This window comes from Amaranthus tricolor, chromosome 10 (assembly GCF_026212465.1).
Source record: "Amaranthus tricolor cultivar Red isolate AtriRed21 chromosome 10, ASM2621246v1, whole genome shotgun sequence".
In the NCBI taxonomy this organism is placed as follows: Eukaryota; Viridiplantae; Streptophyta; class Magnoliopsida; order Caryophyllales; family Amaranthaceae; genus Amaranthus; species Amaranthus tricolor.
This window is the reverse complement of record NC_080056.1, coordinates 6,161,468-6,185,048: the sequence shown is the minus strand read 5'-3', so window position 1 is coordinate 6,185,048 and position 23,581 is coordinate 6,161,468. Positions and strand designations below refer to the sequence as shown.

The following is a 23,581-nucleotide window of genomic DNA, read 5'->3' as shown; positions in this document are numbered from 1 at the left end:
CTTTAGGAAAAATTACCTACAAATTAGAATAATTCAATAGTTTACGGATTTTCTACAATCTCAACTTTTGATTAAATATGAATAATCCCAATTATAAGGGGTTCTTACTAATAATGCACCAAGATAACCTCTTACCTATACAACAAGTCATTTTGCATAAAAAAATAAAAATGTAAATACAAAATTAAATAATAAAAAATTTAAAAATTAGAAAAAAAATTCAAGTAAGTTTTTTTTTTTTTTTTTTTTTAATTTTAGATTTTAATATTTTTGAATTTTGACAATATTACTTTGATTGATCCTTGATATCAAACTAGTGAAACATATATTATATTATTAAATATTTTAAGAATACTATGATTAATAGTTATGGAGTATCAATCAAATCCCACATTATTGATTATCTTCTATTATAAATATATCATAAGACATTAACGTTAGTAAAGTATGATTTGCATAATCCCCATGTCAATTTCTTTGATGGAGCAATCCACTTTTAGGGTTCGGCCAGGTAGGTTTGGGATGGATTATGATCGTGCAAGGGACTACTCTAAAAATTCACTTATAGGGTTAAGATGGGCCAGTCGGACCGGGTATGAACGTGCAAGTGACTACTTCTAATTCCTACATAGTATTATTGAATTTACTAATTCTTAAATAAGACGGTCTCATGATGAGACTATTTTTATTGGGCTGATCCAATATATGTTTTTTGCCTTAAAATAATCACTTATAACATTAAAGTGATCATTTATAATTTTAATATAATTACCTTTTATAGTCTTATAGTGATCACTTATGACCTTAAAATGATTTTTTATGATCTTAAACTTAAAGTAATCCTTTGGAAAAATGAACTATTATATAAACCAGTCTCATAATGAGACGGTCTCATACGATACGAGTTGTATTGAATTATGGTGGATGACAATGATGGGAATTGGGAAACAAGCCCAAACTAGTAGTACTACTCCTATTATAAATAGTGCATGGCAACCCAAAAATTAAACATACCTCAATTAATTATTATTGTTTTGATCATCATCTTCTCAATTTATGATGGAGGGAAACTTTGTTTCTTACAAGTCTATGACCAAGAGAAATATTCTAGCAATTCTCTTTGTTCTGGTTCTAGGTATATTTATTATTACTTTATTTGTTTAAATTAGTTGCTAAATAATTTTTTTTTTGTTTTGTCAAATTAATTGATATGTTTTTTGGTAGGAAAATTATATACTAATCAAACCCACATTAATCTTTTTAAACGGAAAACTTTTTATCACTATATCTATAATATATCAAAATATATCTATTGTCAAAATGTAAAAGGAAACTGTTTAAATTTGTTATTCAATCAATATTCCAAACCACTATAAACCAAATGTGACCCCAAAAAGCAACAAATTTACGTTTTGAGCGATTAAATTGAGACAGAGGGAGTACGTTTTTTTATCGTATTCAATAGCTATAGGTTTTTAACTTTGTGCCTGTTTTGTTAATTATTATTAATGATGTCTTTTTTATTTTTTCTTTTATTATTAACATTAATTCATTTTACAATAAATGTGTTGAAATAATTTTAGTGCAAAATATGGGAGGAAAAGCACTTGCCAAAGATTGTAATCTTCCGGGGGACTATTGTACTGCATTTGGTGGTTGTTGTCCAGGATATTATTGCTCTAGAGACAAAAATACTTGTGTTGAATGTAAGTTCAATTTTTCTCTCCCTTAAATTTCATGTTTTAAATACCATTTATATGTTGGTTTTTATACGCGCGTGTTTTAACTAAATTAAGAATCAATTCTCAACGATTATTTACTTGGTATTATCTAACTAAGATAAATATTATTCTCAACGATTATTTACTTAGTATTATCGATAACCAACTTTTAAAATAAAATATTAACCACCTATAAATCCGCTTATATCGCCCCAAGTTAGGTTTATACATCATTATCCATTATTTGTGTAAAAAAAAATTAATATTTTGAAATATTTAATTTTTTAGATACTAAATATGAAGAACATTAGATATACTATTTTAAAATAATAAACTAATCAAATATTATTCATACAAGAATATAATTATGTTTGACGATGTTAAACAATGATAAAGCTCCCTTTAGTTTAACTTTTTTTACCGTAAAAATCATACTCCCTCCACACCAATATAAATGTCCCATTTGCTTGGACACGGATATTAAGAGTGGTGTAGGGTTTATTATAAAGATGGTAGTTGGGTAAGTAGTGAAGGGTAATTAGTGAAGGGTAAGTAGTGAAGAGTAGTTGGGTAAGTAAGGTATATGAGGGTATATTCGTAATTACTTATGTGAACTAAGGATATTTAGGTAAAAAAAAAAAGATTGACAAAAATAGAAATGTGACAATTGATATGGTTTTGCCAAATAAGGAAATGTGACAATGATATTGGTGTGGAGGGAGTATTAAATTAAGTTTCTTACTCTAACATACCTAGTTTTTGTAGGAAAATAGGAAGTAAAATAAAATAAAGATATTATTTCAGAATATTATGTTTTAGGAAGTTAAGATCTTTTTTAATATTTAGAATATTAAGGTTATTTTGTTTCCTATTATTTAAATTTAGGTTAATATTTTGTTTCCTTATTTTTAGTTTTAATCATGTATAAATAGAGGTATTTCTCTCATTGATAAAGTAATACAAATCCAGTATTCACCAGACTAAACCCAAACCGAATTTCGCATTATGATTTTCTATAGTTTTGTGCCCCACTTTTATTTTATTATTTATGGAGATATTTTAAAATTATTATTTTAAAAGTCTAAAATCTAACACATGTACCACTTTTTTGATATATTTTTTTTTTGATGAAACTAAACTTGTTTGATTAATCTTTAAAAATGTAAACTTTTATTGCCATGTAAAATTTTCATAGCCCTTATAGCCTTAATTTCAAAAAATTTAAATAGTCGATATATAGAAAACACGCAAGTTATAATTCAACAAACAATGTAATTAAGATCAATATATAGGAAATACACAGGTTATAATTCAACACGTGCTCATATACTTAGTCTCTATGATTAAAAAATTGTGATGAAACTTTTGAATTTCAGATCCGAACCCGAGTTGTAAGAAATCGGGGCAAAATTGTGGTGGATTTCAAGGTTCATGCTGTGGAAGAATGGATTGTTATCGATCTTGGTCCTTGTTCAAAGGCGTCACCGCCGGAAACTTACTCGGAGGGACTTGTCAAAAGGAATGATGTTATGGGAATATAAGTTTTTAATTTGTGATCGTCTCATCGGCTACAAAACTTTCTTTTGCTTTGATTTTATGTTTGATAATAAATTGATTGTTGCCTTCTTTGCTAGATTTTTTGTATTGTTGATGCCCATGATTTCATGGCTCTATTTGTATGAATTTGAGAACTTTTCTATGTTCAGTTGAATTTGTGTGAAAAGTTGAATTGATTGTACGTTCATCTAATCGAGATTAATGTTTGCATCAATTTTTTTGCATTTATTCAATCGTGATGAATAGCTACACTTATTTCTTTTAGGTGACAATTATAATTTGGAGAGAATTATAGCTTTAGAAAAAACAAAATAAAAAGGAAAATAAGGCTTTTGTTTTTGTCTATGCTTAGTTTTTATATTACATCATATTTCATAAATTAAGGATATTAATTTTATCTACATTAAATCCCATAAAAAGTAAGTTAAGGAATATCGATGGTATGAAATACATATAACACAAACATGGAATAAATGAGAGGCGAGTATAAGGTGGTATACCAATGATGGGTTTATACTCGGTTGGCCGTATTGGGCGAGGGTGAGTTTGAATGCATCATATTAAGGTGAGCAGTCATGAGTATGAAAGTTTTACCCGTTATGGGTGGAGGGTGGATGGTGGGTATGAATATAACGACTCGTTTGTTAATGGTACTAAATGGTGAGAATGAAGATGATTTACAGTGTAAATTTTAAGAATATGTATCATATTATTTCCATGGTAATGCAAATTTGATCATAAAAAATTTTTTTATTCGCAATTTTTCATTACCATCTAAAACCACATGTTTAAATTAGCAATGCATTGGAATGAATGTTGTGAAGAAGAGGAGATTGTTGACAAAGAATAAGCATTACCATTCGACTTGTCAAGAGATACTCCGACCAAAATTATACTAATTTTTCGTTTCTATTGTCACCATTTAGTACCAAATACCAAATGGGTCGTTAAGGTGATATGGAAATGGGAATAAGAGAGGACACACCACTTTTGTCTACTCATTTTGCCATTTCTATTGCTGAGAATTGAATCTTAAACGAAAAAACATTCAACCACAATCCACTAGAGCGAACCAGAATTCTCGACTGTGATGCTATTTAGGGGCAGTTCTAACTTCTAGGGTCATTCAAGGTGCCCGACCGTCTAAAAACCCTAAAAAAGAAGTCTCATATATATTAACAAATTCTTTATAATTAATTGTCCAAGCGTAACTCAGCTGTTGATGTCCCTTTTGTAATTTTATTCAATAATTGGTTAAGGGTTCAAAATCATACCAACGTTCAATTTTTTTATAAATTCTAACCCTATTTTTTTTTACCATTAATGATTGATAAAGGACCTTATTTTTTAGATATCAAAAAGTAAATATAACTTCAAAACTCTTTGTTCCGCCCCTAATACGATCTAAGATCGTGTAAAGCATGACCACTAGTAGTAGTTATCTCCCTCAATACTCATACTTGCCATCATATCAACATACAATGTGGTAAGCCTAGGAGCAAAACCCGACAGAAAAACCGACTCCACCAATGCGTTCGTACTTGTATGGAATGAAGCTTGTGGGTCTATAGGGAAATTTATAGCCTTAGTCTCAAATGGAAGCTACTTAATTAAAAATGCTACTCTCTTCGTTTCTTTTTGTTTGTCCACTTTAAGTTTTTTCACTTAAGGAGAGAGAAATTTAAATTTAAATCTTGAAGTACATATTAAAGATAAAATATATTTATGTAGGATAGGAACTGTATTTACACGAATTTCACGTATTTCACGATGGGACGATTATTTTATTGGACTTACCCAATATATAGTTATACTTTTTAATGTAATGAGTTATAACTTTAAACCGATTATTTAAGATTGAAATATTAAGATAATACTCTAAAAATAGTGACATTTTGATGAAATGTCAAAAATAATATGTGATAATTAAATTAATTTTTTTTAAGTAAAAGGCGATGATCAAAGGTGATAATATTGATAAAAAAAAAAAAAAAAAAACCAAAATCACTTCTCTCCACCGCTACTACAACAACTACAATCCCACCATTAAAATCGTTTAACTCTTGTTCATATTTTAGTTTTAAGACCAAGTCTTCATCCAAAATACTTGCTTATGGAGATAAAATTTCTTTGATGCCATTGATATTAGTTGATTGTGAAGGATAGGAACTGTATATATTTACTGGTTTGATCAGCTGATTTTAAATCTGTTGTTATAAGCAATATGTTTAAAAACTTGTTATTAATATCAAATAGTTGTTTCAACAAGCTAGTTTACAAAACATAAGTATTGGCTGGTTTAACCACTGAACTCTCTATTATTATCGAAGTAAGTTAAAATTGCCCAATAAACTACATTGCCAAATACCAAATTGAGTTGAAACATAATATACTCTTCAACTCTATTGAAGAAGAATATCATATAGTTTGCTCTTAAACCTTTTACTTGATAATTAAAATTTAGATTTATCTGAAATCTAATTTAGTTTCACAATTTGCATGTATCATTGATTTTAAAAATAATAGCAAAAATAACTATTTTTCTATATGATTCTATCCTAGGTACAATTCTCAAGTTTCTAGAGTTTTAGTTTATATTACAAGAATTTCCTTATAAATTGGAATTATTCCTTTACCACTTTATTTAGTAACATGATTGTAAGAAAATTATATATATATATAAATATATATATATATATATATATATATATATATATATATATATATATATATATATATATATATATATATATATAACACAAACTAAAAGGGAAAAAAAGTTGATGAATTAAAGAGATATAATAATAAATAAGGTCTATTTTAATCCTCATCAAAGACCATTACTCATTAGCATGATAACTGTTCACTAATGTACATTTAAGCTTCAATTAGAAACCAAATAAAACCTCACAGCTTCCTGGCTTTCTTTCCAAACTTAAATACTTCATTCCTTTCAAACTCCCAATAATATCTTGCACTTTGTTTTTATTTTTTGAAAGGAATATTATCTTGCACTTTCATTTTTTATACAAAAATTTGTACTTAAATTTATACGAGTTCGACTTTTGTTATTGTTTTGTACTTTTATCAATATTTTATCAGTTTAATTAAAGATGTACAATAATTTTTTTTTATTATTATATTATACTTATATCAATGTTTTATAATTTATCGATATTATTTTGTACTTAAGTTTACAAATTTTCAAATTAGACGGTTTCACGGTGAGACTATCTTTATTGGGCTGGCCCAATTTTCACTCATTAATAATCATTTATAACTTATATTGATTACTTACAATTTGAAAGTGATCATTTTTTATACTTTTAAAGTAATCACTTATAACCTTAAAATGATCAATTAGAAAATGAGTTAATTACATAGGCTCTGCGGTCTCATACAACACTAATTATTGAGTTTTCTTATGGATGATTGGGTAAATAAGAAAAGTACATGGCTAGATGAAATTCAACCTCAAGACTTTATCAAGAAAAAATATTAATTTCAACGCATCTTGTATGAGATCGTCTCATCATGAGATAAGTCTATACAAACAGCTTATTTAATGTTTTTTTAATTAATTAAGTTAATTAAAAATTGTTTCTTTTTCAGTTTTTTTTTAAATATAAAAATATTAACTCAGACTATATTAAGCCGTCTCACAATAAGATGATTTAAATAAAGAATTTTTCTATTAGTATATTTTAAATAAGACAAAATCTAATTCTTGTACCACTTAAATTTTAGTTGATTTGATAGTCTACCAATTAATTAGTGAATAGTGATACAACTAATGACTTTCCAACTTAAAACCGCTCCTATAAAAACCTTTTAGCTAGTAACCTCTTCATTTCTTTTTTAATTAATTAACTTCTTAACCATGGAAATAACCTTACTAATAAAGTTACTAATATTTTTCACTTTCCTTCCGCCTACCCTAACCCATGGCGAAAAATACAATGTTATTGATTTTGGGGCCGATCCAGACTCGGAAAACGACTCATCAAACGCATTTTCCGATGCATGGAAGGCGGCATGTGAAGTAGGAGCTAACACAACGGAAGCGCCAACAATATACGTGCCTAAAGGGACATACTTTATAGGAAGTGCCCTTAAATTTTCGGGTCGTAATTGTGAGACTATATTTAATAATATGGGTATTACCCTTAGAATAGAGGGTACCTTACTTGCTCCAACAGAATACATGGCTTTGGGAAATGTAACACATTGGATATCTTTTGAATCGGTAGTGGGTGTTACCATTACTGGCGGTTTACTTGATGGTCAAGGTACTAGTTTGTGGGCTTGCAAGTCTAATGCCTATGGTAACTGCCCTGTTGGTACTACGGTGAGTAGTCTACTTAATTTTTTTTTAATTATGTTTTTTTTACCTTTAAGAGTTGACCTATGACCGTTTTTTGGTGAGACAATCTCAAATAAAAAAGAACTCACATATCAGCTGATCTTGGACGAGATGACCTTATTATGAGACCGTCAATTTGAGTCGGCCCAATTCACGCGTGTAACAACATAGACATTTTTTTCATTTTCTGGACATTTTTCAATTTTGATCTTAAATGTATCAATTTTGACCTTAAAGATATTAATTTCAAAATTGATACCTTTAAAGTCAAAATTGATAAATACCCAGAAAATTAAAATGTTGTTACATACGCGAATTAGGCCGGCTCCAATTGACGGTCTCATAATGAGACCATCTCGTCCAAGTTTTTGTGCTCATATTTATGCTTATAATTGTTTCAATTGGACTGCGCAACTTATGTATAGGAAATGTCTTACGGTGTAATCTTCTCATGTTAAAAATTTGTGGTGGTGAGAATCGGTCTTATTTCTTTGAAGCATGTTTTTTTGGTTTCATTTTCTCAACTTATCATGTGTCTAACAAAATCAATTGTGATGGTAAAAATAAAATAATTAAAAAGTTAAAAAAAATTGTGGTGGTTTAGAAGCCTATTTGGCAAATACAGTTACCTAGAGCTGTTGGTTGAAACTGTTAACTGATTTGTCTAACTGAAAATATTAGCGGATAAGTGAGACATCTAATTCAGTCCCTATTAAGGAGATGTTTGAAAAAAATTATTTGTTGATTTTTGATTTTCTAATAGAAAAAAGTAGGTTAAAAATCAATGAAATTATCTACTATGAATAATTTTTTGGATTTTAATTAAACGTTGCTTTAAAAGTTAAAATAGCCCTTGAATCTCTTTAAATTTAGAAAAGTGGGTGGATTGGTGGGAAGAAATAAGAGAAAGGAAAATGGACATAATTTGCAGAATTTGGTAGTTGTTGATCTTTAATTTTTCTTAAATAATCTCATGAATTCTATTCAAATGATGCACGTAAATCAAAACTGAACTTGACTAGAGTTAACAATTAAGTTTGGTTCATCTATGTTTGATTTTGTGTGTGTTTTTCTTTTCATTGGGATTTTGTGAACGATTAAATATGTTAATTTGCATATATTTTTTTTATTTATATCAAAGTTGATTTAAGTGTTACTCCATCGTATTCACTCTAATAGTCTCAATTGACCGGGTATATTTATCAATGTAATATTTATGTCATTAATATCTTTAATTGTGAATTATTAAAAATTGTAAAGTGTTGATATTAATAATGATCTTTGACGATGTTAAAACTTACGGAGTAAAAATAAAATACAAGTTTTAAGAGTGATTGATAAACAATATCAAAACTCAAATGGGACTAATAGCTCAGATAGTAGGAAGTATAATTTAAATTTTGGGTTCGATTTTCACCTGCCTATTCCATTCCTTATTCTTACCTAAAAGAAATATTTTTTTTGACATATCCTCATCTAATGTCTCATTTCCCTATTTGAGGACTAATAATTCCCCTTTATTTATTTCCTCGTAAAATTCAACTATTTACACAATTATCATTTTCACTAATTTTCTTACTTTTTTCTCTTATTACTTCTTTTATGTGGTCGTGCGCATTCTCTTCCTCTTTTCAAAAATTATTATCAAATCAAATACTCTTAACACATTTAATTTGAATAGTGAAAGTATAAATTTGGGATTTAAATGTGTTGCCCAAAAATGTTTGTCTTTGATTAGATCTAAACATGACAATATTAGCCACAACTAGTATGATTATCATATATGTCGCCATACTCGGTCTATTTATTTGTCAATTTTATGTATTTACACATATTTACCAAACTAGTATGAGGTTGGTAATACATGATAAGTCATTTGAAATATACTTTTTCCTTTTATTATACACTTCTACATTTCAGTTTATTACGCAATTTAATGCATTATTTAGAATATTTATATCTTAAACTATGTTTAATTACAAATTATAAAAATTTAATAATATGAAAATACGTGATAGATGTTTCAAACAAAATCCTACATAATTGTATTTTTTCTTACATATTAGCCGCATATTATAGAATAATCCCACTTTTTATTGATTTTTCCACAATAATTCCAACTTTAGATTAAACATGAATAATCTCAATTATTGGAGGTGCTTGTTAAGAATGCATCAAGGTAATCTCTTAGGTATACAACAAGTCATTTTGCATAAAAAAATAAAAAAGTATGTACAAAGTTAAAACATAAAAATTTGAAAAACAAAAAAAATATTAAAAATAAATCAAGTAAGTTTATTTTTTTATTTTAACTTTTAATTTTTAACAATTTTTTTTATTTTTATTAAAACTTTTTTTTTGTAGCAATTAACAAAACTGATTATCATTTGGACAATAATATTCTTGGTAATTAACCTAAAGTTGGAATTATTCTTGTTAATCAAACATTAAAATTATTGTAAAAAAATCAACAAAAATTGAATTATTCTAGATATATAATTTTTCTATTATTTTATTATTTTTTTGTATAAAAATTGGTGTATTTGATTGATGACAGAGTCTAGGGTTTACAAACTCAGAAAACATTGTAATAAACGGATTAAGATCAGTAAATAGCCAGCTGTTCCACGTCGTGATAAATGGATGTGAGAATGTAAAATTACAACGGCTAAAAATAATGGCGGCGGGAAAATCACCAAACACAGATGGGATTCATGTACAACAATCTAACAATGTTGAGATCACACATTCAACTATTGGAACTGGTGACGATTGCATCTCTATTGGTGCTGGTACTACTAATTTGGCTATTCACAAAATCCTTTGTGGGCCGGGCCATGGCATTAGGTACTATTATTCACATTATTTGTTATTTTGACTTGTTTTACTCTTTTTATATCTTTTTTTTATTTAAAAATAATAGATTTTACGCTTTCTTTAGTACTAGTAGTAGGGATGGGCATAGGTCTTGGACTCTAAGGGTCTAGATGTGACTCGACCCTAATTTTAAAGGTTTGAATTCACCTATTTTTGGACCTCATGGATCCGGGTTCGGGTCCGAGTCCACACGTTTGCGACCCAAATCCATCCATGGACCCATTTGCTCATTTTTTAAAATTATATTTTTACTATCATGTGTATTTGATTGTTTGATTTGAAATTTTGTTATATTTATAAACATTAAGTGATTTCAAACTTTATCGGTTCATGTAATTTGAAATGTGGTCGTTGCGTCTATACTTTTAAAATTAAAAGACTTGATCAATATTTTGTTATAAGAACTTTTATGTTGAAAACCTTTATATATTTATTTGTTCAATTAGTATAAAGTATTACAAAATCCTTGTTAGTCGAAAATGTTTAAATAATTGTATACGAATGGTTGAAAAAATGCACAATACTTCTATATGTTTTTAAAAAATTTCAGGAAAAGAAAATAAAATTATTTTGGAACTAGATCCAGACCCTAGACTCGTCAGACCCAAAGCGTCTAGGTCCGAGCCCAAATTTTTCAGACCCTATGGATCTGTGTCCGGGTCTGGTTCCAATAAAAAAATTACGGTCTGGATCTGGGTTTAGCTGGACCCAACCCCAAATCTGACCCATGCCCATCCCTAACTAGTGGTGTTCAAAACAGACCTGGTGATTCGATATTTACCCGACCTTGGTACCAAACCTGACTTAACCCAACTTCAAAATTTTTTTAGATAACGAAAAAATCAATAAGGACACAAAACACAGTTTTAAACCTTGAAACACTTGACCCGAAAATGATCCAATGACTTGAATAAACACCTCTATTTCGTACTATCTATAAAATAATAGCGGGTTTCAAGTCGGTTCAATTTCAGGTCTATTATTTTAAATTAAGGTGGGGCTATGTTGAGTTTAGGTCAACTTAAAGGGTTAAGAAAATTTCATTTTTTTTCTTATCATTATCATTATTTTTTCCAAATACTAACGTTCAGGATGGCTGGTACTAACAAAGTTTGAGGGTTTTTTTGGTTACAACTTACAAAGGTAAGGGACTACGGGTAGGTTAGAGAAGGGGTATGGCTGATGAGAATCAAACACATAATGGTATCTGCCGTCAATAAGACAAGTCCAAATTGTCGACGTATATATGATTGTTAAGTAAACTTAACGTTAATATTTTAATTACATTGAATTGAATTGAATTGAATGGATGGAATGGAATGCAGTATTGGAAGTCTAGGAAAGAGTTGGGATGAAGCAGGAGTAGAAAATGTGACGGTAACAGCAGTAGTATTGAAGGGTACACAAAATGGTGTAAGAATAAAATCTTGGGGTAGGCCAAGCAATAGTTATGTTAAAAATGTTCTCTTCAAAGCCATCAAAATGGATGTTGTTCAAAATCCTATAATTATTGATCAAAATTATTGCCCTAACAACATTGGTTGTCCTGGCCAGGTATTCTATTTTCCTCTTGCATATTTCATTCTATTTATATTCCTCCATTTGAATTTTTTGGCTTTTTCATGTGCTTGACAAATATTTTTTGTTTATCTGCATAGTGACCTTGAACTTTTAACTTTTCTATTTGGTAGACAAAAAATTAAGATTTTTGTTAAATTTACGTTATTATTCTTCATCATAACAACTTTTTTCCATAAAAACAAACATTGTAATCTCCCTTAAGAAGCATGTTTTTCAAAAATATGTTCGAAATGAGTACTTAATTCATCAAAGAACTTATAACTTTTTGTCTAGCACATGGAAAAGTTAAAAGCTCGATATCAGCACATAGATTAAAAAAATATTTATCTACCACGTGAAAAAGTCGAAAACTCAGAGTTATCAGTGAAATTTCCCATAACTTATTCCCCATTACTATTTCATCACTAGTACTACCAATACAGGGCATGACCTAAATATGATATATATCCGCCATTTGAACAACATACCCGATGATCCGATATTTACCCGATCTTAAAACAAAAACCAACTTAACATGACTTCAACATAAAACAAAAATGATGTAAAAATTAATATGGGCACAAAACCCTTTTTTGAACCGACCTAAAATAAATAACTCGAAATTGATCTGATGACCCGAATGAATATCTTTATTAATATTGATGTTGATGTGATGATTAATGTAAAATACACAGGATTCAGGAGTAAAAATAAGCAATATAGCATATGAAGACATACGTGGATCATCAGCAACAAAAGTAGCAGTAAAGTTTGATTGTAGTCCAATGTATCGATGTACAAATATTACTATGGAGAATGTTAGACTTACATATAATCAGGATTTAGCAACTTCTTCATGCAATAATGCTGGTGGCACTGCTCTGGGCGTCATTCAGCCAACTAGCTGCATCGTCCAAACTGGCTAGCTAGCTAGACCTAACACCATACGTTAAACCGCCTCTGTTCCACGTCACATTTTTAAATTCAATGTGCGAATTTTTAGACTTAAATGTTGTAAAATGAATAGGACACCGGACACGTCAACATTATTATTTACGATTCTTATTATATTGATTTATTGAAGTTGGTTGTTATTTTCTTTTTTGCCTGCCCTCTTTTTAGTTCTACAAGAGTTGATACTTAAATTTTGTAACTCATCTTATCAAGCATTTTAAATCAATTAAAATATTTAATTAATGGTCAAGGATCGATAATTGCGTTTTGAATTGATTTAAGGAAAATTTGATTTTAAAATCTTTGGTTTATACAATTTAATAAAAAGAGTGGAAAGTTTCAAATGACATTCTCATAGAGTTTTGTGACATCCCACATGTAACATTGGCTAAATTGAGATTAAATGACTTGTACTTCCTGTGTTCGTTTTACTTGCACCCAAGGACACTTTCACACACTTCAATGCACTAATTTAATCATTGATATCTCTAATTAACATCGAAAAATTATAGAAACTAAAATCAATAAAATTCACATTGAAAAGATTCTAATAAGATCTCACGTGACTATATTTTAACCTATACATTAACAACAAATATGAAAATTAAGTAACATTGATGAATAGTGTCAAATTATTCTTGGGTGCAACTAAAACAAACAGAAGAAGTATATCACAATAAATATATTAAACTAAAATATTAATATTTTCTACCAAAATTAACATCAGTATACTCCTTTATATAAGTAATTTATCACAATAAAATATGTTCTTTTAAAGTTTCTTAAAATATGACATTTTTAAATTTAAAATCTAGATATCTCCTAATGTTTCTTAGAATATATAATTTACTTACTTCTTTATGTAAAAATATTTACATATTAATAAAGTTTCTTCATCAAAATTAAACTTCTACAATATTTTGTCAATAACCAATACGATACATGATAGGCTTTATTTTGACTACAATAACATCGTTAGAAGGTTGCTTATATTTCTCTGAAAAAGTATGAAAACATTAATTCATAGAAAACTTTAATCAATAGAAGTACTTGTAATAACAACCTAACTTTCTTTGATTTAAAAAATAATATATATTCCAAAATCATCAATCCATTTTATTAAAAATATTATAATTTTATACAGTTACCATGCATGTAATTGTATCTTTATTTAAAATTTATATTTATATGTACTTTCTTACTAATCCTCCAAGTTAAAGGCTACAATACACTTGGAATATAACTATCCATGTACCTTATATAAATATCGACTTAAGCATCGGAGACGGTCCTAGAGACACCCTTGATGTGTGTTAATTGTGCAGTCATAATCTCAGATGATATTCTGTGGAGAACGAGCTAAGGATTAAGTGACAAATCTCTCACCATCATTAGATCTAATTCCCTTAAGATAGATCATAAATCGATCATAATTATGCATGTTATTTACTAACAACTTTGTACATTATACGAGTTTCGATACCAATGCCTCCACAAAAAGAAATCATAACAAAGTAAAGGAAATAAAATAAAAGTAATTCCACGTTATAATCTTGAGTATTCAAATTTTCCATATGGTAGATAAATATTTTTTAAAATCCGCATGGTGACTTTATACAATGGGTAATAATGACATAAATTTAACACATGGATTGCAAGTTTTGTTAAACTAAGCATTCGTTTCGAACATATTTTTGAAAAACGTGCCTTGTAAAGGTGATACAACTTTTGCTTAATGAATAAAATCTTTACCATGAATATTAATAACGTAAATTTACCAAAATTTTTAACCTTTTGTCTTTGCTATACAGATAAAAAAAAAAATTTATCCACCTGAACAACCAAAAAATTCAAGGTTAATATCAAGAATTTCCCAATAAAATGAGTAATTATTGATTACTTCCTTCCTTTCCTAATGTTCTTCATATTTAAAATATTTTATCTTAGAGAGAGAAATTTAATTAAAATTTTTAATATATATACACTATACTTAAATAAAAATTTTGGAGAAAAAAGAACGGAAAGGAAAGAGAAGGGAAGAAAGGAAAAGAAAGTTAAGAGAAATAAAGGGAAAATAACTCTTATTTGTATAGGAGGGGATGGAAGGGAAATAAAAGGAGATGATCAATGGAAGTTTCCCTTTAAAACTAATGATTAGAACCTTAACAAAAATACTCATCAAATCCTTCCAATTTACACTCTTTTAAATTTCTTCCCTTTTATTTTGCTATTTAAATAAGAAATTCTTCCACTCTTCAAATCTCTCTCTTTCTTTCCTACTATTTCTTTTCATCAAAATACTTATATATAAAAAATACATTCACATGAGATCTCATTAAATATGTTTTAATATATATTTTTTTTAAAAAATATTTAAAAAAGTAAACGAAAACAATAAAAAGGAAGGAAGTGACCGATAATGAGGCAAGTAATTTGTCACATCACAATCATAGATAATGTGTGATCAGCGATGAACTGATGCCCACTTTCACAATGAACTGCTGATAATCAACCTATCATTGCGTAATTCCGTCCCGCAATTATTCACCATTCCATCAAAGGAAATGACTTCAACCAAACATTCATCAATAAACAACTTTTAAGTACACCACACTACTCTTACTATAATCAGATACTCCCAGAAATCAATCAAAAATGGCGGAGATTGGTGAACAAATACGAAACAAACAGGTAATTTTCAAGGATTACATTAGTGGGTTTCCTAAAGAATCAGATTTGTATGTCAAGAATGATAATACCACAATCTTGAAGCTTCCAAAAGCTTCCAATGGGGTCTTGGTCAAAAATCTGTACTTGTCTGTGGATCCTTACATGAGGCTTCTCATGCAGAAATTCAATACTGGTGACGTTTTTACGCCTTATCAACTTTCTTCGGTATTATACTCTTATTATCTCTATTTCATTTTGTAAAAAATTTGAGTTTTTGATTTCTGGGTTTTTTATTTTCTTTTAGTTGTAATTGATTGATTAAAAAATGGTAGTTTTTTTAGTTTCTGGGTGAATTTTGGTGATTTTTCAACAGCCATCTAGTTCGTACAGAAAATTATCAATAAAGAACAACATTTGCTCAATACATAATTCTTGAAAATTAATTTAATATTATTTATTCTTAATTGTTTGATGTGTGTGAAGGTTTCAAAAATATTATAGACAATAGATTGGTTTTTTCGGTAATTATAATAATTAAATAATATATGCTTATTTTCAGAGAATCGGGTTAATATGGGTTTATTATTTACAATTTCCCCCAGTTAAATTATACTATTTTGCTTTAGAATTAAGTTTTTAGGAGGGGTTTGTATGCAAAGTTGTGAAGAGGCGGTGGTTAAGTAAAATTTGATAAATCTTGTAAAGGCTGTAATTTAAAAGATTATGACATTTTCTAACAATTTTGTATTTAAACACAATATATACCACAAAATTTAATATTGAGGCACTAAATTTTTCGGGGCCCTGTGTAGTCGAATATGTTTATTGCATATTTTTGCGAGATTCATGATGTTTAATTTCAAGACATTATTAAGAAAAAGATTCCCTATGGTCATGCAATACAAACCAAGCAAGATTTTGAACGTCATATATTTATCTTTTGAGGCTGCAAAGGGGTCTTATTAGAGTATATGATATATCTTGGGGTCTCAATCATAAATTTTTAGTTGAGTTGATTCCTTGATATGGTATCAGAGCCAGCGTGACAAGAGGTCACGGGTGTGAATCTCAATCACCCTTTTTTAAAGTGTAATAATTAGCGCTAGGTATGAGGAGGCTTGTGTTACATCCACACTTCTAGCCCAAAAGGCTCTTGTGTGAGGGGGCGTGATATAACATATCTTGGGGCCTAAACCATCAACTTAAACTTTTGGTTGAGTTCCTTGAAAGGTCAACTTCTTTGTTATCACGAACAAAGGCAAACAACGATAAGGTTGTCTATATGTGACCCATCAACCTATGTAGGAACCTTTAGTCCACACATTATTTAAACCTGTGGTTTTGTTTCTGATATAAAGTGTACTATGAAATTGAAGTTGATTTGTGCTTCTTGCTATTATGGTATAGTGCTTGATTAAGTTACTTTTGCAAAATGTGCAGCCAATTAAAGGATATGGAGTATCCAGAATTTTGGAGTCAGCCCACCCAAATTTTAAGGTGGGTGAACTAGTTTGGGGATCAACTACTTGGGAAGAGTACAGTGTCATAAGTAACCCTGAAAATCTTGTCAAAATTGAACATACAGATGTTCCCCTTTCATTCTATACAGGAATTCTTGGTGAGTTTTGCTGCTTGTTTGGTAATTCCTTTGAAGAACAACATTTCTTATATTCATATGAATCTCACATGCTTTTTTATAGTTGTGCTCTGTGCTACTGTAAAACTTCGTAGGTACTACATTTACGGTTTGTCTGGCAATCGGTAATAAATGGTGGGAATGAGAATGATTTGTAGTGTGAATTTTCATGATATGTTTCATGTCATTCATATGGTAATGAAAGTCCAATCATAAAATAGTTTATGTTTACAATTTTTCATCACCACCTAATACTATATTTTCAAATGGTAATGCATTGGAATGAATTAAGTGAAGAAAATGATATTGTTGAAAGAGAATATGTAGGAATTATGGTATATATATACAAGTTAAAATGAAACCCTAATGCATAAAGCCCACTATTATTATATACAATAGGCCCAAATACATAATAATCCTTAACAGAACAAGCATGATATTAATACTATGCTCTTAGTAGTAGATTAGAATTACTTTTGCAAAATCGGTTCGTCGTTTTTGGAAACCTTTACGGCGCGAACAATACGATGCAATGCGACCTTGTTTTAATGCTATACTCTTAGAAGTAGATTAGGATTTATATCTGATGTTTATTCGTATTGCTTCATGTATTCGACCCTATATGGTTGGAATCAATTGTTGTTGTGGTTATTTATTTTTGGAGCTGCATATAACAAGTTTGTGTCTTTGTTATGACATTGTGTTCATGTCTAGGTATGGCCGGATTGACTGCTTATGGTGGCTTTTTTGAAGTATGCTCTCCAAAGAAGGGAGATTATGTTTTTGTTTCTTCAGCATTCGGGGCTGTTGGCCAACTTGTCGGACAATTCGCCAAGCACATGGGTTGTTATGTTGTTGGAAGCGCCGGAAGCCAAGAAAAGGTAGATCTATCCTATCCATCATAGTTTCTTCCTTTCAAAAGTTTGGGAAAATCTTCCCAAATTTTATTTTTTATTTTTTTTTTGATTTGTGGGTAAGCTAGAGAACCCCTATAAGTAAGGGTGAAAGGATTAATGCTTTCTGTAAGTGGTGCGAATCGAACTTCGAGCCACAAGGGTGAAAGGAAAGGCCCTCAACCACTAAGTTCACCCATGATTCTCCATCCCAATGTGTTTGCTTTTCTTGTATTGGTTTTTTCACCAATGTCTAAAGTTTTGGATATATATTTATTGTTGTCAATGTTATATGTTCTTTATTAGTGTTATCACTAACAAGGGTAAAGTTGCATACATCCAACTCTCAATTTTCACCCTAATTAGGAGCCCGTTAATGGCATTGGGATAATGAATAAAATAAAATAAAAATGTGAATGTGTTCTTTGTAAAACTTTAAGTTTGTTGTAGATTGAGTTTCTACTATACTTCTACATATTTTACAGCATAGTTTTGAATTTTGATTAATAGAAAACCTTGGAACTTTTATGAATACTTGCATATTGAAGGTTATGATACAAAATTTTCTTTGTAGAAACCCAAAAGTTGCACATCCTCTAGTTGTTAGTTGTCACTCATAATAATATAAATCTAACTACTTACAATATCCGATTACCCTAATGCCGTTATAATTAACTCCCTAGAATGAGCGTTTGAGAGTTAGTTGTGCGCAACTTTACCCTACAAAGAATCATACATATGAAAGCATATACTTCAAAAAGCTGGTAGCATAATCATCTTGTCTCTCTATTACTTGTGTTCTAATTGGCATTTGTTGTCCGGCCCAAAGGTTAACCTACTTAAGACGAAGTTTGGCTTTGATGAGGCGTTTAATTACAAGGAAGAGCCAGATCTAGATGCCGCTCTAAAGAGGTATGTGATGCCAGTGCAACCGTAACTCACTAAGTTAATCAAGCGCAATTTGTTTTGTTTATTTGCTAACTCTGGTTAATTCGAATGGGACATATCTGTAACACCCCGGCCCCTCGGACCGCTGGTGACTACTCTTGGAGACTGTAAACTAGCCTCACAAATCAACACAAGTCTTTCCAGCGCACTTTGGCCTTACTCGTGCGCACCCGAGAAAACTTCCCAGGAGGTCACCCATCCTAAGATTGCTCTCCACCAAGCACGCTTAACTGTGGAGTTCTTAGCCAATGGGCTCCCTAGAAAAGAAGATGCACCTTGTTGATATGAGTAGTCTATCATTCCTTTTTCAAACTAAACTTGGGGTATTACAATATCAAAGCTAGAATTAGAGCTCTTAAGAGACACTCTATCAAAGAAAGAACATGAATGAAAACTTCTCGGGAAAACAGTCGAAATCATTAATCGAATCTCTCTAGATTTTGTATGTCTACGCCTCTATTCATGAGAGTGGAATATTGAATCCTAGTACATAAACTTAGTGCATGAATCAACCGAGTACATGAATAAAAGCTTTTCAAGCTCCATAAATCGAGCTTTGTTTTGGTCGATAAACCCATCATTGCTTCCAATCTTTATCAATGCACCTTTCAATGCCCTTGAACCATTTTATTACAATACACCTTGTGGACTGTTGTGAAACCGAAAGGAGACCTTAATGAATCTTCTTTTGGCATTTATATGAACTTGAACAGACTGACCATGGCCGCAATTTATGTTGTCAGAACTCTGATATTAAACTCATTTGATTTCAATGTGTTAAGAACCAACTCAGCCAAAAACTTAAGCTAATGGTTGAGGACCCAAGATATGTTATATATTCTAACACGCCCCCTCACACGAAAGCCTTTTGGGCTAGAAGTGTAGATGCAACAAAGGTCTTCTTCTAATACCATGTCAAGGAATCAACTCAACCAAAAACTTAAGCTGATAATTGAGGCCCCATGATATGTTATAAATTCTAACACGCCCCTCACATGAGAGCGCTTTGGGCTAGAAGTGTGGATGCAGTCCAGGTCCTCTTCTGATACCATATCAAGAAATCAATTCAACCAAAAGTTTAAGCTGATGTTTAAGGCCCCATGATATGTTCTATATAAACACAATGTACTTCATATTTATTGTAACAACTTTAATTTATCCATACCTTCAAAGATAGATTATGAACACAACCATTGAATTGTGACTGCATTGCAGGTTCTTTCCAAAAGGCATTGATATATACTTTGAGAATGTCGGGGGCAAGATGCTCGATGCTGTACTCCTAAACATGAAATTCGAGGGTCGTATAGCAGTATGTGGCATGTTGTCGCAGTACAATAACCTCGAGAATTTGGAAGGAGTTAAAAACTTGATGCATCTAGTATTCAAGGCAATTCGTATGCAAGGATTTCAAGTTTACAAGTACTTTCATCTCTATCCAAAGATGCTGGACTTCCTTTTGCCATTGATTCGAGAGGATAAGATACGGTATGCTCAAGACATTGTCGAGAGTCTTGAGAATGGCCCTGCGGCTTTGGTTGGACTCTTTAATGGTCGCAATCTCGGTAAGCAAGTTATACAAGTTGCTCATGAATAGTTTTCACAAGTATTTTGCATTAGTTGTTCATCAAGATTTTCTTTTATGAACAATGAGAGTAAGGTGTGAATGTAATTGGATTTAGAATGTATCATTTTATATGCCCATTCTTATCATACTTATTTAATGATAATATCCAAAAATACAACATTTAGTGAGAAAAAAAAAACTTATTATGATTATAGCGACAAAATATACTTAAGAAGTGTCGAGAAAAATGAACTATGCTGGTGAAAATCGACTTACCTAAGCACAATTCGGTGTTGGTAGTCTAGGTCGAAGTTTAGTGTCTTCGATTGGGTCATGGCTTCATGGCATAAGAGTATGAAACCGTCGTCCAATGGAGCAAAGTCCGGCTAAAAAGTCATGACTCTGTTCGTTTTTATAAGGTCAAGCCTGTTAATTTTTTAAAAGGGTCGGACTTTTATATTGATATCCTTATTGCTTGAAAAATGTTATTTTCCTTTATCCTTATAAATAATCAACTTTGGCTGAAGAATCCAATCATAAATTTAAATCGATATATTGTTCTGCGGAGGTGTTTCTAAGAGGGCATTGATATTTAAAGTATGAAGGGTTAGACTAGTGGTTGAGGATTTTCCCTTTCACCCTTGTGGCTAATAAATTTGTTATTAGGCTTGTACAAAAAGACCGCATAAGAAAAAACTTGGTCGCGCATAAACCCGATGAGGTTAATCAATTGGTATTGAGAAGATTGAACCATCAAATATATATGAGAAGTAACCTCTCTCTAATTCGTCAATGTGGGATCACAAGTTGGTTATTGACTTATTTCCCAATAGTGGGTAGGGTTTAATTTTCACCACCTACTTGAAGGATTAATGAATCATAGTTTAGCCTAGCCAGCTTCGAAGCAAAATCTAAAGAAGAAGAGGGCATTGATATTTAGATTGAGATTGTTGAATGATTAATAGATTTTAATTACTAGCATATATCAAGATTAAGCCATTAGTGTACTAGAAAAAGGAAAAAAGCTTTAATAGATTTTTAACTAAACAACATACAATACAGATAGATTGATTGGAGTGGAACATAAGATAAAAGAAAATTAAGATATGGGATTTAGACTTTAAAGAGTCGTTGTTGTCTTACTTGGAGCATATACCGCTTTCTTGACGAGAAACCTGGTTCTATTCTCGTTGTTCCTAACCTTTCTTCAATCTACCCTAAACAACATACTTTCTTTGGATTTATATTCATCAACTGATCTTATTTGGCTTATATTTCTCTATGTATACTGTAAAACATAGTCAAGTGGGATCTTATTTGATTCGTTTTAATACATATTTTCATAATATTAACTTTTTTAAATTTTTTATCATATAAAATTAAAGATATTCGGATAACATAAAAAATAGAAATGTAGCAACTATTAAAAACCAGAGGTACATAACATAAAAGCTAATAATTAAGATAGGTGATTTAGACTTTAAAGACTCAGGTGTTGTCTCGCTTGGAGCATATACCGCTTTCTTGACGAGAAACCCAATTCTATTCTAATCATCTCTTCCTTTCCTCAGCCTACCTATGCCATTCTGAAGGATAAACCAGTGCCCGCCAATTTTTCTTCCATCAGCTTATTCATCTTCTCCACCATCGAAGGCGTAAAATGATGAATCCAATCCCCAACTTCGCCTTTCCTAAAATAGCTCTTCTTCTCAAACCACTTGTTAAATACTCCACTCTTATTAACCTCTAATTCTTTCAAGTTTTGTATGCTGCATAACCTTATTATGTCTTCCACTACTCCTTCCTTTTCTTCTTGTGCAGAAAATGGCACACCAACAAATTCAGCTAACTTCTTTACATACAATACAGTATTTTCCTTCAAATCTTCATACTGTAGAAACAACACATTATCTGTCTGTTCTAAACTCTTCTTGTATCCAACCACATGATTGAAAAACGGCCCGCACACTATTCTCCCTGCACTATACTCCTCAAAGATTTGTTCTATACTAGGGGCAACGTAGTTTTCTCCTTCGAATTTCTTCGTCACTTCTATAGAAAATAAGTAGTAAGAAACAAATGTATCAAATGGATTCCGACTTATGTACACAATTCTACACCCTGAGTCTATAACAGACTCGGGTAAAGAGGTGTAGGGCAAGTGGGTACTGAAGAGTCTTGGGGAAGGAAGTTGATCAAGGTGGTGTGGGCGAGGATACTCGAAGGCGTTCCCATAAAGATCGACCTCTAAGCGATGGACTATCTCATGTGGGTGATGTTTAAGCAAAGGGGTTTCCGTTATTGGGTAGTTAAAACGGTTAACTATACTAAAGAGTAAAGATTTTAACCAAGTCGTGCCAGTTTTAGGAAAACTAGCTATGATTATGTCTGTGTTTCGAGCTCGAAAGTGGGATTGAAAGAGGAGAATAGTTTTGAGGTAATGTGGTGAACATGGATGCCAAAAACCTTGGTAATTAACTAATTCATGTTTGTTATTTAGAATATAAGTTACCTTTGGATTAGTTTGTATAAGGTGTTGAACTTGTTCATCCACTTGTGTTTCTTCATTTCCTAGATTTTCATTATTCATTGTGGTGTGTAGAAGGGAAGGATTTGTGTATGGAAATCAAGAGGTAAGATTTATATATATATATATATATATATATATATATGATATATTACTCCTGTCAAAGTGGTCACTTGGTAGATGATGTGGGTGTGTTTTGGTAGGTGTACCTTATTTGATTTATTATGTATATATGTCCACCTAAACAATTATTATTACCAACTCCTCTAATAATATGGAGCTTTTATAGTTTAGAGTAGGGTATGAGC

At 30.6% G+C, this 23,581-nt stretch overlaps 4 protein-coding genes across 4 annotated transcripts; 3 read left to right on the top strand and 1 right to left on the bottom strand.

Moving 5' to 3' along the window:
* The first annotated feature begins 1,048 nt into the window (after positions 1–1,048).
* Positions 1,049–3,337, top strand: LOC130825558 (uncharacterized). The gene is made up of 3 exons (XM_057690842.1): positions 1,049–1,135; positions 1,584–1,706; positions 3,098–3,337. Exons 1-3 carry the CDS (start codon positions 1,057–1,059, stop codon positions 3,244–3,246), a joined length of 351 nt encoding a protein of 116 aa, XP_057546825.1. The 5' UTR covers positions 1,049–1,056; the 3' UTR covers positions 3,247–3,337.
* A 516-nt stretch (positions 3,338–3,853) lies between these two features.
* Positions 3,854–13,107, top strand: LOC130824770 (polygalacturonase-like). The gene is made up of 6 exons (XM_057689789.1): positions 3,854–3,928; positions 4,717–4,855; positions 7,346–7,626; positions 10,199–10,488; positions 11,844–12,072; positions 12,774–13,107. Exons 1-6 carry the CDS (start codon positions 3,854–3,856, stop codon positions 13,002–13,004), a joined length of 1,245 nt encoding a protein of 414 aa, XP_057545772.1. The 3' UTR covers positions 13,005–13,107.
* A 2,359-nt stretch (positions 13,108–15,466) lies between these two features.
* On the top strand, positions 15,467–20,969 carry LOC130825555 (2-alkenal reductase (NADP(+)-dependent)-like). Its single transcript, XM_057690840.1, has 5 exons — positions 15,467–15,927; positions 17,143–17,320; positions 18,053–18,219; positions 19,061–19,143; positions 20,395–20,969. The coding sequence occupies exons 1-5, from the start codon at positions 15,688–15,690 to the stop codon at positions 20,774–20,776; spliced, it is 1,050 nt and encodes a 349-aa protein (XP_057546823.1). The 5' UTR covers positions 15,467–15,687; the 3' UTR covers positions 20,777–20,969.
* Positions 20,970–21,751: 782 nt separating this feature from the next.
* Positions 21,752–23,581, bottom strand: LOC130825556 (cytosolic sulfotransferase 5-like). The gene has a single exon (XM_057690841.1). The coding sequence runs from the start codon at positions 23,334–23,336 to the stop codon at positions 22,323–22,325; it is 1,014 nt and encodes a 337-aa protein (XP_057546824.1). The 5' UTR covers positions 23,337–23,581; the 3' UTR covers positions 21,752–22,322.